The sequence below is a fragment of the Chiloscyllium plagiosum genome, unplaced genomic scaffold (genome assembly GCF_037043375.1).
Source record: "Chiloscyllium plagiosum isolate Xiang-an unplaced genomic scaffold, Cpla_swu_hap1 HiC_scaffold_7, whole genome shotgun sequence".
Taxonomy (NCBI): Eukaryota; Metazoa; Chordata; class Chondrichthyes; order Orectolobiformes; family Hemiscylliidae; genus Chiloscyllium; species Chiloscyllium plagiosum.
Genome location: NW_028270145.1, coordinates 115339005 through 115355185, shown reverse-complemented (window position 1 = coordinate 115355185; position 16181 = coordinate 115339005). Strand labels below are relative to the sequence as shown.

General features: G+C 43.7%; 1 protein-coding gene across 2 annotated transcripts in view; it reads right to left on the bottom strand.

Annotated features, from left to right (window-relative positions):
* Nucleotides 1-8831: 8831 nt before the first annotated feature.
* The window catches only part of LOC122551957 (uncharacterized), a 270883-nt gene continuing 263533 nt past the window's right edge, over nt 8832-16181 (bottom strand). The window contains exons 6-8 of one of the 2 annotated variants that reach the window (XR_015757561.1): nt 14772-15026; nt 12479-12812; nt 8832-9693 (exon numbers count right to left, since the gene is read on the bottom strand). Coding sequence is in view for 1 of the 2 variants with exons in the window: in XM_087988630.1 (XP_087844756.1) it covers nt 12612-12812; nt 14772-15026 (456 nt within the window). In the remaining variant the exon portion in view is untranslated. Of the gene's footprint in view, nt 9694-12413; nt 12813-14771; nt 15027-16181 lie in introns of those variants that run through there. The other variant, XM_087988630.1, reaches the window with a different exon arrangement.

Here is a 16181-nt window from a genome sequence, read left to right as displayed (position 1 = left end):
TATGTAAGATAGCAGATTAATCAGCACCTAATTTTCTGCTTGGGGAACCATAGCCTTCTGGATTCAATCTTGAGTTCAATAGCTTTAGGGCTTGAGCTCCCCCATGCCCTGATCCTGACGCCCACACACCAGGCCTTGTTATCAAATAGATTTCCTGATGAAGGGCTTTTGCCCGAAATGTTGATTTTCCTGCTCCTCAAATGCTGCCTGAACTGCTGTGCTTTTCTAGCACCACTCTAATCTAGACTCTGATCTCCAGCATCTGCAGTCCTTAATTGCCCTTGTTATCACATAGACTGCTCATACATCCAACCCATTGTTACCCACCAACAGCTCCATTAACAGCTATTCATCCTCCTAGCCAGATCATTATCTACTCCTTTGACTGTCCAACTGTTCTTCTCTCGCTTTGGGCTCTATCCCCATCTATCATTTACTCCTTAAACACCCTCTCTTCTGCACATAAACTGACATTTTCCTAGCTGAGGAAGAGTCACTCAACCCAAAACGTTAACTCTGATTTCTGTCCACAGATGCTACCAGACCTACTTGTTTTTCCAGCAATTTCTGTTTTTGTTCCTGATTTGTAGCATCTGCAATTATTTTGGTTTTTACTCAGTACATTAATCATGGATGATTTCAATCTTTGTTTACATTGGGGTAGCCAGATTGGCAGAGGAACCCATAAGGAAAAATTCAGAGTGTATTTGGGACAGCTTCCTAGAATGTGTTGTGAATCCAACAAGGGATCAGGCTATTTTTAATCTGATGATGAGCAATGAGGCAAGTTTAATAAATGATTTCAGATGTGAAGATCTCCAAGAAAATAGAGACCATAATTGTAGAATGTAGCAATCAGGTTCAAAGAGGAAAATGTGGTTAGGAAACAATGTGCTCAACTTAAATCAGGATAATTACAAAGGAAGGAGGGTCGGGCTGGCTGGAGAGGATTGGAAAAGGAGTTTAGCAGCAAAGATGGGAAGAATGGCAAATGTTGAAGGAAATAGTTTATGTATCATGTGATGATGATGCTCATTTATCAAGGTTATGTTGTCCTTGGTTTTTTGAAAAAGGGGTTGTAAAGGAGAGAGTTTCCAATTTGCCTGGGTGGGGCCACTTTGATTATGGCTAACATTTATTGCCTAAGGCAACAATCGGGGAAAAGGGTTTTTAAGATTTTTTTTAAAACACTTGTGCAATGAAAGGGGAGTGGCCAGTTCTCCCAGTTCATGGATTTTTCTAGTTTGGTTTAGTTTTAGCTGGGGACCCAAAGAAACTGTTACAGTTTCCATGCTGATTCTCTCTCTGACATCTCTCCTGTAAGAATTTATGTTTGAATTTATCTTTTTGCCATGGGGTGTGTTTATGGGGATGTTGCAGGAAATTGGAACAGCATCATTAAGTTGTGATAGAATCAGTTGGGTTTTCGGATAGGTTAAGTTATTCTATATTTTGTCCTCTTTTGTTTCATTTAGTAGTCTGTAAATGAATTTCTTTGTTTAAAACTGAGTAGTTTGATCAGCTGCATCCCTCCTGGAATATCCACCTTACACCTGCTTAAAACAACTACAAAAGTTAGGGTATGGGTTACCTTCTTGAAATATTTTGAGGGGGTCTGGCCTGGTCCATAACAATCAAAATAAAAGATTCTACAATAGGGATAAGCCAACCAGGGAACCAGGGATGTTAAGGATAGCTTGGTCGGTCAGAGTATTATTTAAGCGATGAAAGTTTGCAGCATGCTGTTCTGCAGAGGCACTTAGGAGTGCTCGTACATGAATTGCTAGAAGTTGATTTGCGGGTGCAACAGGTAATCAGGAAGGCAAATGGAGTATTGGCTTTCATTGCTAGAGGGATTGAATTTAAAAGCAGAGAGGTTCTTCTACAATTTTATAAGTTGTTGGTAAGGCTGCATCTGAAATATTGTGCGCAGGTCTGGTCTCCTTATTTGAGGAAGGATATACTGGCTTTAGAGGCGGTGCAGAGGAAGGTCACTAGGTTGATTCCAGAGATGAAGGGGGTTACCCTATATGGAGAGGTTGAGCCGCCTGGGATTGTAATAGGGATAAGATAGAGGCAGGCAAGTTGTTTCCGCTGGTGGGTAAGACTAGGACTAGGGGACATGACCTCAAGGTTAGGGGGAATAGATTTGGGACAGAGATGAGGAGGAACTGCTTTTCCCAGAGAGTAGGGAATCTATGGAATTCTCTGCCCAAGGAAGCAGTAGAGGCAGCTTCATTAAATATATTCAAGACACAGTTGGATGGGTTTTTGCATGTTAGGGGAATGAAGGGTTATGGGGATAGTGAAGGTAGGAGGAGCTGAGACGATGGATAGATCAGCCATGATCTTAATGAATGGTGGACCAGGCTCCATGGGCTAAATGCCCTACTCCTACCTCTAATACTATGAAGCTATGAATTCACATTGAAAGAAAAAGTTATATATGTGGCAAAGGTTAGTGGAAAGCCAGAAGTTTGGGAAAGTTTTAATAAAGAATAAAAGATAAGCAAACAAATAATAGAGGGAGAAAATCAGCAATACAAGCAGGCAAAAATGAGGACTGCAGATGCTGGAAACTAGAGTTTAGATCAGAGTGTTGCAGGTCAGGCAGCATCCGAGGAGCAGGAAAATCGACATTTCAAGCAAAAGCCCTTCATCAGCAATACAAGCAAACTCGTGAGTAATATAAAAACAGACAGCAAGAGTTTTTTTTAAAAATATTTGAAAAGGATGAGAGAAGCCAAAGTGAATGAAGGCTCTTAGAGAATGAGATGGCGACATGATAATAGGGAATCAGGAAGTGGCAGAGGAGTTGAATTAAATACTTTGTATTGGTCGTCATAGTAGAAGACATTAATAGCAATTCAAAATACTAAGTAATCAGGGGGCAAAGGGAAAGAGAAAATAACTATAATTGAGAAAAAGTATGAGAGAAACTAATAGGGCTAAAGACTGATAGTTCCCTTGTATCTGGTGAAGTACATTCTAACATATTAAAGGAAGTAATTACAGAGATAGATGCATTCGTAGTAATCTTCCAGGAATCTTTAGATTCTGGATAAGTGCTGGAGAATTGGAAAACTGGCAATGTAACACTTCTATTCAGAAAGGGCAGGAGACAGAAAAAGGTACATATAAGCCAGTTATTGGAAAAATCTTATACTTCATTGTAAAGGATGTTTTCACAAAGCATCTAGAAGCACATAATATGATCAAGTAGGAACAACATCAAGGTTTCATAAAGTAGTAACTGTCCCTGACAAATTTGCTGGAATTCTTTCAGAAAGTGACAAGCAGAATAGATAAAAGGGAAGCCATGGAAATAATATAGATAGGTTTCCAGGTGACCCTCCTCTGCTTGAAAAGCTACGACATGTTAAATTACTTAATAAGAGACCATGGTATTGTGGTAATATGTTAGCATGAATAAAGGATAACTAGTTTAATGGAAGAATGGAGAGTTGAAATAAGGGGAACATTTACATCATTGAAACTCATAACCAGTGGAGAACCACGTATAAAAATGACTTAGAATATGGAATCAAATGTACCACATTCAAGTTTGCAGATGACACAAAAATAGTTGGAAAAACAAATAGTGGGGATGACACACAAAGAGTTTACAGAAGGTCACTGACAGGTTAAGTGTATGGATAAAAACTTGGCAGATGGAATATATTGTGGGAAAAGTTAGATGATGAACTTTGACAGGAAGAATAGAGGAGCTGAATATTATTTAAATGGAGATGGACTGCAGGAAGCTACAGCATAGAGGGGTTTCGCAGTTCTTGTGCAAAAATCATAAAAAGCTAGCAATTTAGCAGTTAATAGAGAAGGCAAATGGAATGTTAGCCTTTGTTTTGAAAGGAATGGAGAATGAAAACAGGGAAGTGTTGCGAAACTATATAAGGCACTAGTCAGACCTCAGCTGGAATGCTGAGATCAGTTTTGGTCCCCTTATCAAAGGAACAATATGGCATTTGAGGCAGTCCAGAGAAAGTTACATGACGGTTTTAATATTGTCAAAATACCAAATTCAATCTTGATTGGAGTTTGGTATCTTGGGGCATAATTTAAACTGATGGGCCAAATTCGAATTTGTTTTTGTTTCAGAGCAACTCAGCTAGTCTTAGCTGTTCTGACCAATTGTTACATTGTTACCTTGTTCCGGACTCTCTCTACCTCTCTAAGTCCTTAGAATCATAGAGTCATAGAGATGTACAGCACGGAAACAGACTTTTGAGTCCAACCCATCCATGCCGACCAGATATCCCAACCCAATCTAGTCCCACCATATCCCTCCAAACCCTTCCTATTCATATACCCATTCAGATGCCTTTTAAATGTTGCAATTGTACCAGCCTCCACACTTCCTCTGGCAGCTCATTCCATACACGTACCACCCTCTGAGTGAAAACGTTGCCCCTTAAGTCTCTTTTATATCTTTCCCCTCTCACCCTAAACCTATGCCCTCTAGTTCTGGACTCCTCATCCCAGGGAAAAGACTTTGTCTATTTATCCTATCCATGCCCCTCATGATTTTATAAACCTCTATAAGGTCACCCCTCAGCCTCTGACGCTCCAGGGAAAACAGCCCCAGCCTGTTCAGCCTCTCCCTGTAGCTCAAATCCTCCAACCCTGGTAACATCCTTGTAAATCTTTTCTGAACCCTTTCAAGTTTCACAACATCTTTCCGATAGGAAGGAGACCAGAATTGAACGTAATATTCCAACAGTGGTCTAACCAATGTCCTGTACAGCCGCAACATGGTCTCCCAACTCCTGCACTCAATAATCTGACCAATAAAGAAAGCATACCAAACGCCTTCTTCACAATCCTATCTACCTGTGACTCCACTTTCAAGGAGTTATGAACCTGCCAAAGTCTTTTCCTTGGGGTGAAGGAGTCCAGAACTAGAGGGCATAGGTTTAAGGTGAGAGGGAAAAGTTATAAAAGAGACCTAAGGGGCAACTTTATCAAGCAGAAGGTGATGTGTGTATGGAATGAGCTGCCAGAGGATGTGGTGGAGGCTGGTACAATTGCAACATTTAAACGGCATCTGGATGGTTATATGAATAGAAAGGGTTTAGAGGGATATAGGCCGAGCGCTGGCAGGTGGGAGTAGATTGGTTTGGGATATCTGGTCGGATTGGAAAAGTTGGACCGAAGGGTCTGTTTCCGTGCTGTACATCTGTATGACTCTATGACATTGATCCTGAGAATGGAGGGACTGTTAATTGAAGAGAGGTTTAATAGGTTCAACTTGCACTCTTTGGAATATAGAAGAATGAGAGGCAACCTAACTGAAACAAAAAATATTCTTAATGGGGCTTGGCAAAGTCTATGCAGAAAACCTGTTGCCCCTTTGGGACTGCCTAGGACCAAAAGGCATAATTTCACAGGAAGAGATGCCTATTTAAGACAGCGATGAGGAGGATTTTTATTTTTCCCTCAGACAGGAGTGAATCTGGAGAACTCTTTACCACAGAGGGCTGTTGAGGCTGGAGCATTAAATATATTCAAGGCTGAGAGAGATTTTTAATTAGTAAGGAAGTCAAGAGTTATGAGGATTATCACGCATGACCTTATTGAGTGTCAGAGCTGACTCGATGGGTGAAATGACCTCCTCCTGCTCCTACATCTATGGTTTCTTTATAGTCTGTCCAATCATCTCATCTTCCACTCGACTTGTACAAATAAGTTTGAAGCTTCCCTTCAAGTTTTTAGTAAAAGACAGATGGTGTGTTCTCCCCTTAGAATTTTTCTTTAAATTATGGATATACATTTTTCTGACTATTCTGAAACATCCCCTTAAAAGAATTCCACTGTTTCTCTTTTGAACCACCCCCTCGCCTAAATCCCAGGTCCCTTCCCCTTGCGTGCCCATATAGTGGCTCTTATTTAAGTTTAAAGAACCAGTCTTAGACTTACTATTTTCCCTTTCAAATGGGACATAACTCAATCATATTGTGGTCACTGCTAACCGGAGGTGCCTTTTCCCCAAGGCTATTAACTAATCCTGTCACTCCATACCTCTTGTTGTATAACCAACCATTCTCTGTTTGGTTCCAGAATGTGCTGCTCTTGGAAACAATCTAAAAAGCATTCTGTGAGTTCCTCATCCAGGCTACCATTGCCAATCTGATTCTTCCAGTATATCTGTCTCCAATTCAATAACTTTAAATTACAGTTCCTGTAGTTTTCGGTCCTTGCTACAGGTATGTGTGCCCTGGATCATGTTTGAGTCTGGAAGGATAGGGACACAATGCCCATCTCCCCATTGTCTGTATGCTAATTTGTGAAATGTTAATCAATAATCACGTAAAATGAATCGTTAGTGCGTATCACAGTTTTACAACATTAAACGTTGGTTTTAAAATGAGGGGTCACCTTTCCAGGACAGAAACAAGGAGAGATTGTTTCCCTCGGATGGTTGTTTCAACTGTGGAACTCTGCCTCCAGATGCAGCATCAGGCAGAGGTAGACAGATTCTTGCTCAGCAAGAGAATCGGGGTTATCGAAGATATTTGGGAATGGGAATTCAAAACTCAAACAGATCAGCCTTGATCTTATTGAATGGTGGACCAATTTTGAGGAGCCAAATGGCCTACTTCTAGATTGCTTTAATCTGTTTATATACCACTTACAACCTAAAGTTATATGTAAACATTTAGCACCTCATCATCTTACCAGACTCTTATGTCAGTCTTGACTTTCATCTGTTTTACAAATGGTGTGCGCAATGGTTCCCAGCAGCTGAACTGGTACACTCATCTCCGCATACCTTGACACCGTCCTGTCCCCCTTAGTCCAAGAACTCCCCACCTACGTTCGGGACACCACCCATGCCCTCCACTTGCTCCAGGATTTTCGCTTCCCCGGTCCCCAACGCCTTATTTTCACCATGGACATCCAGTCCCTGTACACCTCCATCCCCCATCACGAAGGACTCAAAGCCCTCCACTTCTTCCTTTCCCGCCGTACCAACCAGTACCCTTCCACTGACACCCTCCTTCGACTGACTGAACTGGTCCTCACCCTGAACAACTTCTCTTTCCAATCCTCCCACTTCCTCCAAACGAAAGGAGTAGCCATGGGCACCCGCATGGGCCCCAGCTATGCCTGCCTCTTCGTAGGATATGTGGAACAGTCCATCTTCCGCAACTACACTGGCCCCACCCCCCACCTTTTCCTCCGCTACATCGATGACTGTATCGGCGCCGCCTCGTGCTCCCACGAGGAGGTTGAACAGTTCATCCACTTCACCAACACCTTCCACCCCGACCTCAAATTCACCTGGACAGTCTCAGATTCCTCCCTCCCCTTCCTCGACCTTTCTATTTCTATCTCAGACGACCGAATCAACACGGACATCTACTACAAACCGACCGACTCCCACAGCTACCTGGACTACACCTCCTCCCACCCTGCCCCCTGTAAAAACGCCATCCCATTCTCCCAATTCCTTCGACTCCGCCGCATCTGCTCCCAGGAGGACCAGTTCCAAAAACGTACAACCCAGATGGCCTCCTTCTTCAAGGACCGCAATTTCCCCCCAGACGTGGTCGACGATGCCCTCTACCGCATCCCTTCCACTTCCCGCTCCTCCGCCCTTGAGCCCCGCCCCTCCAACTGCCACCAGGACAGAACCCCACTGGTCCTCACCTACCACCCCACCAATCTCCATGTACAGTGCATCATCCGCCGTCATTTCCGCCACCTCCAAACGGAACCCACCACCAAGGATATATTTCCCTCCCCTCCCCTATCAGCATTCCGTAAAGACCACTCCCTCCGTGACTCCCTCGTCAGATCCACACCCCCCACCAACCCAACCTCCACTCCCGGCACCTTCCCCTGCAACCGCAGGAGGTGCAAGACTTGCGCCCACACCTCCCCCCTCACTTCCCTCCCAAGGCCCCAAGGGATCCTTCCATATCCTCCACAGATTCACCTGCACCTCCATACACATCATCTATTGCATCCTCTGCACCCGATGTGGCCTCCTCTATATTGGGGAGACAGGCCGGCTACTTGCGGAGCGTTTCAGAGAACACCTCTGGGACACCCGGTCCAACCAATCCAACCACCCTGTGGCTCAACACTTCAACTTCCCCTCCCACTCCACCAAGGATATGCAGGTCTTTGGACTCCTCCATCACCAGACCACAACAACACGACGGTTGGAGGAAGAGCGCCTCATCTTCTGCCTAGGAACTCTCCAACCACAAGGGATGAACTCGGATTTCACCAGTTTCCTCATTTCCCCTCCCCCCACCTTGTCTCAGTCAAATCCATCGAATTCAGCACCGCCTTCCTAACCTGCAATCTTCTTCCTGACCTCTCCGCCCCCACCCCAGTCTGACCTATCACCCTCACCTTGACCTCTTTCCACCTATCACATTTCCGACGCCCCCTCCCCCAAGTCCCTCCTCCCTACCTTTTATCTCAGCCTGCTGGACAAACTTTCCTCATTCCTGAAGAAGGGCTTATGCCCGAAACGTCGATTCTCCTGTTCCCTGGATGCTGCCTGACCTGCAGCGCTTTTCCAGCAACACATTTTCAACACTCCAAAAGGGGTTTGGAAAGGAAAAGCAAAGATACTCCTTCGATAGTTCACTGAACTCTTACACTGTCAAACTCCCAGGGTGTCTGCTCTGTGCCAGCTACACTCCATTTATCATGCTTGTGATACAGATTAGATTAGATTAGATTACTTTACAGTGTGGAAACAGGCCCTTCGGCCCAACAAGTCCACACCGACCCGCCGAAGCGCAACCCACCCAGACCCATTCCCCTACATTTACCCCTGCACCTAACACTACGGGCAATTTAGCATGGCCAATTCACCTGGCCTGCACATCTTTGGACTGTGGGAGGAAACCGGAGCACCCGGAGGAAACCCACGCAGACACGGGGAGAATGTGCAAACTCCAGACGGTCAGTCGCCTGAGGCGGGAATTGAACCCGGGTCTCTGGCGCTGTGAGGCAGCAGTGCTAACCACTGTGCCACCGTACCGCCCAGATGAGTTAGTTCTGCTCTGCTACTAATCAAGAAGTGGTTTCAGATAGCTGCCGAATTAACTTCATTCCAGTTGCTCACTTTGTTTAACTCTGAAAAACTTAAGGTAACAAACAGCAAATCTTACTGAAATACTAAAAGCAACCAATACCAGATTTTAAAAGAAGATTGAAACCGTTATGTTGTTAGGGAATGAGTTCCAGGATTCTGACCCAGCTACACCAAAGGAACAGTGATATGTTTCCAAGTCAGGATGGTGAGGGGCTTGTAGGGAAACTTGCAGAGGGTGGTGTTCCAGCGTATCTGCTGCCCTTGTCCTTTTAGGTGTAAGTGGTCATGGGTTTGGAAGTAAAAATAAATTTATGTTATTTAAAATTATTCATTGAGTCAGTAACTGAAAGAAACAGTTTCACACTTTGCATGATTTCTTATTTTTCTATGAATCTTAAATAGTCTCATTTTAAGATTAATTCCCTTGTGCCAGACTCCCTGTGAGTGGGAAGAAGTTTAATCCTATCCACTCTGTGTCACACAACATCAAAGAAAAATTGAAAGTGGTGATTTTTAATCTGTTGATGTGCAATCCAGTGGTGAGGCTGTAGCAGGTAAAACATTATTCCTCAAGATTGTGTTGACAGTCATTGGAAGTCCAAGATGCCAGTGTCATTCTGAAAGGAAGATTTGAAATCTTAGAACCACACTTATGGACTGAGTGGAGATGTTCATCTTAAACAAAGACCGAATCTGTGTTTGGGCTTTCCAGTCTAGAGGAAACCACATTGCCAGCAATCAATCCATTTTACTAAATTGGTGATAGGGAGTTAGCCAAGGAGCCACTGATCTGTGAGACTAACCACCTCAAAGATAAAAATCACACAACACCGGGTTATAGTCCAACAGGTTTAATTGGAAGCACACAAACTTTTGGAGCGCCGCTCCTTCATCAGGTAATATCTATTACCTGATGAAGGAGCAGCGCTCCGAAAGCTAATGCTTCCAATTAAACCTGTTGGACTATAACCTGGTGTTGTGTGATTTTTAACTTTGTACACCCCAGTCCAACACCAGCATCTCCAAATCATCACCTCAAAGAGTTATATTTTTAAATTATACTTATTGCTGTTACTTTTATACAAAAGTTACTTTATTACAAATATATACAGATACTGACAACTCAATGAATAGCATCTACAGTTAGTATAAATAGGACAGTCTGAATGCATTGTGAATGAGGAACCTGCGTATGTTTCCTGCCCAGGTAACATAACCATACACAATCCTGCAATTATTTACGGTCCCTGACACACAAATACTACTGTTCATTTACAGCTTTGTATGCATGGTTTTTGTTCTTTCCAATCAGACTGTTCTTGAGATGAGTGGTAAAAATATTTCAGGAATAACAGTTTCTTACTAAATCTGAAATGGATTCCAATATTGCAATTTCATTAAAGTATATGCAGGATCAAGAGGGCCTTTTTATCATAATCTCCCTTGTCCTTACTGAATATCATTTTTAATTGCTCCCCATTATTCAACGTTGAAATGAATCTAGTCTCCTGCTCTCAATCACCTTTTCTGCCAACTCGATCTAGCTATTGATCCCTCTCAGCCTGAGGAACTGATAGCTCCTCTCTGCCCTTCCTACCAAGGTGTAGCAGGGAATTGCTTCTGGCCTATTTTCTTTATCTTGTCATGCTTTATAAAGTCTCCACTCTGACATTTTCTGAGGCTGGTGTGTTACTAAAATGCTTCTGTATCACTGAGGGTCAGTTTTGTTATATCTCCATGCATTGTCAGTATGCTCTAGGTTTTGTGGTATTAACCAGGACTGCACACAGTGTTCCAGGTAGAGCCTGACTGGATTATCTCAGTGCTTCTCAAGATTGGGGGGTAAATTCAAACCAGGTGACCAGACAACACTATAATCCAAACCTGTGACTCCTGCACCCTCTGAGCACAGCTCAATAATGGCAGAGAGAGAGAGTTTGAAGCCAATCAAGATGCAGTGGTACGCAAACAGGAGAGGTACCCACAGCCAATAGGCATTGAGGAGATTTCAGTCAATATCAACAAAGTCAGGCCCTTCTCAATTTCGGACTATTCTAGACATTTTTTCAGAGCATGAAGTGTATTTTGTTTATAGAAAACACAGCAGCCAAGTTCCTACAAACAGCAATGAGATAAATGTTTTGGGAGCTGGTTGAGGTGTAAATATGAGCCAGCCATCAGCAGTAGGAGTCACAGTCAGTTTTCATAACCTATCACCAGAGCAATTAGGATAATCACAGTTGATCTATATCCCTTAAAATCTTGAACAGAAAAGACAGCGACTGGTCACGCTCCCCACTGGAACTGCATAGACAGCAGTCAGTAGAACAACACATTTATCACCAAGAGACAAGATGGAATTTGAGCATAGGAATATGTAACACAAGGCTGTGTTGGAATCTCTTCTGGCCCAGGTTAATTTCGGAATTACTCAGATCTGAAACACTATGGGACATCCTGATATTGTGAAAGATGATGCATTGACAAAAGGATTATTGTTTAAGGATTGCTCAGATTTCTCCCCTAATCTCAGAGATTTTGTTAAGGAAGCTGGGCTGAATCAAAGTATAAGCCTCAACAGTGAGCGCTGATAGAAGCCATCACAGTGGAGGGCAATTCTGCCTTCAACATCGCAGTATTCAGTGGGAAATGCAGGAAAGTAGTCGGAGTCCATAATGATAACTGCCCTTCCTCACTGAGGTCAGGAGTAGTGTCCCTGTCCCTGCAATTAGCAAACTCAATACAGCACTGGAGTTCAACCTGACATCCAGTCTCAGTTCTAAGACTGAGTGTTGCACTAGCGCAGAATCATCAGGAGAACGCGGTGAAATTCTTCCTCTTTAAACCTGAAAATAACTTTGCTATTTGCATTTATTCAAACCTGCCCTGCTACAGAGGTCGGTCTTTGGGGAGGCATCAATTAGCCAGGCAGTATGAGGCAGTAGCAAGGCATTTACGAAGGGCATTATCAGACAAACAAATTGGCACAAAGCCGAAGGAGGTGTCATTGGGTCAGGAAGCCGAAAGCTTAGCTAAAGATCTAGGTTTAAGCAGTGTTTTGAAAAGAGAGGAGGAGTGGAGAGAGTGCAGGAAGGAGGGAATTCCAGGGCTTAGAAGGTAGGGCCCCCAATAGTGGAATGATGGATATCAGGAATGAGCAAGAGGCCAGAGTGGCCACCATTCTGTACAGGCAAAAGTGAGGACTGCAGATGCTGGAAACCAGAGTTTAGATCAGAGTGGTGCTGGAAACGCACAGCAGGTCAGGCAGCATCCTGCACCTCGGATGCTGCCTGACCTGCTGTGCGTTTCCAGCACCACTCTGATCTAAACAGCATTCTGTACAGTTCGACCTAATTGCTGGTCAATCCATTGAAAGTAAATCTGATCTTTCAGAACAGTTACCTGTCAGCGCAAATAGTTAAAGAAAAGATGGCATTAAAATCTCATATGGGTAGATAATAGTGTTTAAGTCTGTGCTCTGATGAGTTTCCATTTCCTTGAAGAGAACAGTCCATGTTGAAGTGAGCTGGAGCAGTTAGTTCAGGAGATCCTTGCGCTGGATTGTCTGGTACCACACTGCCGTCGGGAGATTTTGACAGCCCATGTACTCCCGCCTAACCTCTTCTGGAGTCAGAGGTGGGTTGTCATAGCAAGGTCCTCCATAGATCGTGCTGTTCAGGAGCCCTGGCGTAGATTCAATTACCCCAAGAGTCGAAGGGGCAGCCCATGCAACATTCTGGGAAAAACAAAGTCACAAAGTGTTAGACATTTCCGAGCTGATGATAAAACCTTTTCACACTGAGGGTGGTGGGGGTCTGGAATGCACAGCCTGGACAGAAGTTGAAGCAAGAAACCTCACAATCTTTAAAAAGTACTTGGATGAGGACTTGAAATGTAAAAATGCTCAAGGCTGGAAAGTAGGTCTAGTGTAGATTTAGAGTCATTTTGTATCGATGGGCCAAAGGGCTGTATGATTCTGTGATAATTACATGTGTACCATGATAGGAGCACTGACAACCAATTCCCTGAAAAGCAAAACCTACACTTGTTAACTTTACAGTAATGTAACTTGTGTCACTCCTACTCCAGATCCCCCTTCTCAGTTGGATAGGGTGGTACGTTGGCTCAATGGTTAGCATTGCAGCCTCGCAGGGCCAGAGATCCAGGTTTATTTCCACCCTCAGGCAGCTGTTTGAAATTTGCACATTCTCCCTGTGTCTGTGTGGGTTTCAACTGGGTGCTCTGGTTTCCTCCAACAGTCCAAAGATCTACAGGTTAGGTGGATTGGCCATGCTAACTTGATCATAGTGCCCAAGGATGTGCAGGCTAGGTGGGTTAGCCTGGATGGGATGTTCTTTGGAGAGTTCCAAATTGTAGGGATTCTATGATACACTAATATACCAATCCCAGCCACAAACTATTGATGCCAGCTTTTCAACCAGTCATTTTTTTTTTTCTCTAAAACATGACTGAAGTTTTGGGTCCAATTAATTTGCTGACTTTTCCCTCACTTTGTTTCTACTGTTCACTAGACAACAAACATGTCACAAGGTCCATGGTGGTCCTTGGCATCAGGGTCTGTTCCCACCAACCCACCCTGTCAATTGGGCACATTATACCTTACCTAGTAAAAGCACAACCCAAGATTGTGCTTTTACTAGGTAAGGTATAATGTGCCCAATTGACAGGGTGGGTTGGTGGGAACAGACCCTGATGCCAAGGACCACCATGGACCTTGTGACATGTTTGATGAACATCTGATGAACATGGAGAAGTTAAGAAGATGAAAGGTGCCTGTGTTCTTGGTATGGTGAGAGGGAAAAGGAAAGCATTCCCCAGTAGAGTGAGGGAGATCTCGGGAGGGGTGTGCTGTGCTGAGGAACAAAGAGAGGTCTGCTCCGCAGTGTGAGCAGAGAGAACAATAGTCTGCGGTTCATTGTGAAGATGGGAGCTGTGTCCCCAGTACAGTACAATAAGCAGTGGACCCACTTCCCTTCTTTGTAAGAAGTTTGGGCAGTGGAGATATTTACTCTACTGTCAAGTTGTAACTTTGCAGCACAAATGGAAGATATATCCAATATAGGGGGAAAAGAAGCATTTAATAATCACTACCAGTTTGTAAAATAATATCCAACTCTTTGCCAATTTACTGTAAGACTGTCAATGACACACATTTGTAATGATTCGAAGGATCTGGTGTTGGACAATCACCTGATGAAGGAACAGCGCTCCGAAAGCTAGTGCTTCCAAATAAACCTGTTAGACTATAACCTGGTGTTGAGGAGAAAGTGAGGTCTGCAGATGCTGGAGATCAGAGCTGAAAATGTGTTGCTGGAAAAGCGCAGCAGGTCAGGCAGCATCCAGGGAACAGGAGAATCGACGTTTCGGGCATAAGCCCTTCTTCAGGAAGAAGGGCTTATGCCCGAAACGTCGATTCTCCTGTTCCCTGGATGCTGCCTGACCTGCTGCGCTTTTCCAGCAACACATTTTCAGCTATAACCTGGTGTTGTCTGATTTTTAACTTTGTACACAATTGGAAATTTAGCACTGAGCCCATGATGGATTTTACCATTTATCCTTCTGTAGAGGTCAGTCTTTGGGTGGTAGCAATGAGACAGACAGAACAAAGCTGCAAAGGCCAAGGGATTACATTTCTTTTACATGCTATGTACATTCTTAAATAGCTTCAACTCACCTTGAAGAGGTAATCAATGAGACATTGATTGGGATGAAGTTCTCCCCAAAATTCAGTGAAGCAGGAGGCCCAGGTGAACTCTGACCCCCTGCTATTGCTGATCAGAATAACATTTGGATGCTTTTTGGAAGAAAGCAGTTTCTTTGCCAGTGTTCCAGGGTAACTTTGATCGACAAATATTAACACCCTGTGTGCATTGCACCCTTCCAGATCCATCAGCAACTCTCCCACAGTATATTTCTCCTTCTGGTCAGCCTGAAGATTTAATTGATGCACAGAGTCACATAGCCATTCAACCCTGAACTGTACAGTACATTCCCAGTACACCATCTCAGACATTCAGCTGGTTCAACCATACAGATCAGAAAATACTACTTTCAAAGTCTGATCAAGTGCTTTACTTCTTATTAAAACTCAATCTTGTGATGTGTGCATTACTGCTCCATGCAGTGTTTATAACTCAAGAATTTCTGATAGGGCTGAGTAACTTGCTGTCGAGGGAAGTTAATGTATGATGTTGCTGGACTGGAGTCTTGTTTCAATCAGTCCAGGTAAAGACGGCAGATTTCCTTCACTAAAACACATCTGGTTCATTAATGTCCTTAAAGGAAGGAAATCTGCAGTCCTTATGCAATCCAAGCGGCTGCAGTCCAACACCTTCATTCTTGACTCTTATTGCCCTCCATTGATGAACTAGATGGGTTTTTAATGACAACCCAACAGATACGTGGTCAGTTTAAATCTCCCCGTTTTGTTATTTGTGCATTTTAATTGAATTCAAATTGCAGTCAGCTGTGGACAAATGTGCCTTGTTACAAGATCCCAGTGTAAAAGATCCCAGGATCAGTATTCCCTCTAATTTTCTCACTGTACAGGCCTCAGAGAGCTGTGTGAGGCAGCAATTCCAGAAACAGATCAATGCATTGATTGGAAGCTGACAATGATCACTATTCTCGGAACACTGTACACAAAACATCAGAGCAGCTGTGTGCACACAGCCCACAGGGAACACTGCTCACGATTCTCTCCGAAGGACAGCAAGCGAGTTCTCTCGAGCATACTGGAGCGATCGGATTTCCTCAGCCCGGGTTTACTGGAGTTTAGAAGAATGAGGGGCGAATCTCATACAAAGTTATAAAATTCTAACAGGATTAGACAGGGTAAGGATGTTCCTGATGATCAGGGAGTCATGGTCTATGGATACAGGGTGGGCCATTTCGGACTGAGATGAAGAGAAATGTCTTCACCCAGAGAATGGAGAGCCTGAGGGATTCTCTGTCACAGAAAGCAGTTGAGGCCAAAGCATTGAATGTTTTCCAGAAGGACTTAGATATAGCTCTTAGGGCTAAAGGGATCAAAGGGTATAGGGAGAAAGTACCATGAGCTTATTGAATAGAAGAACAGACTCAG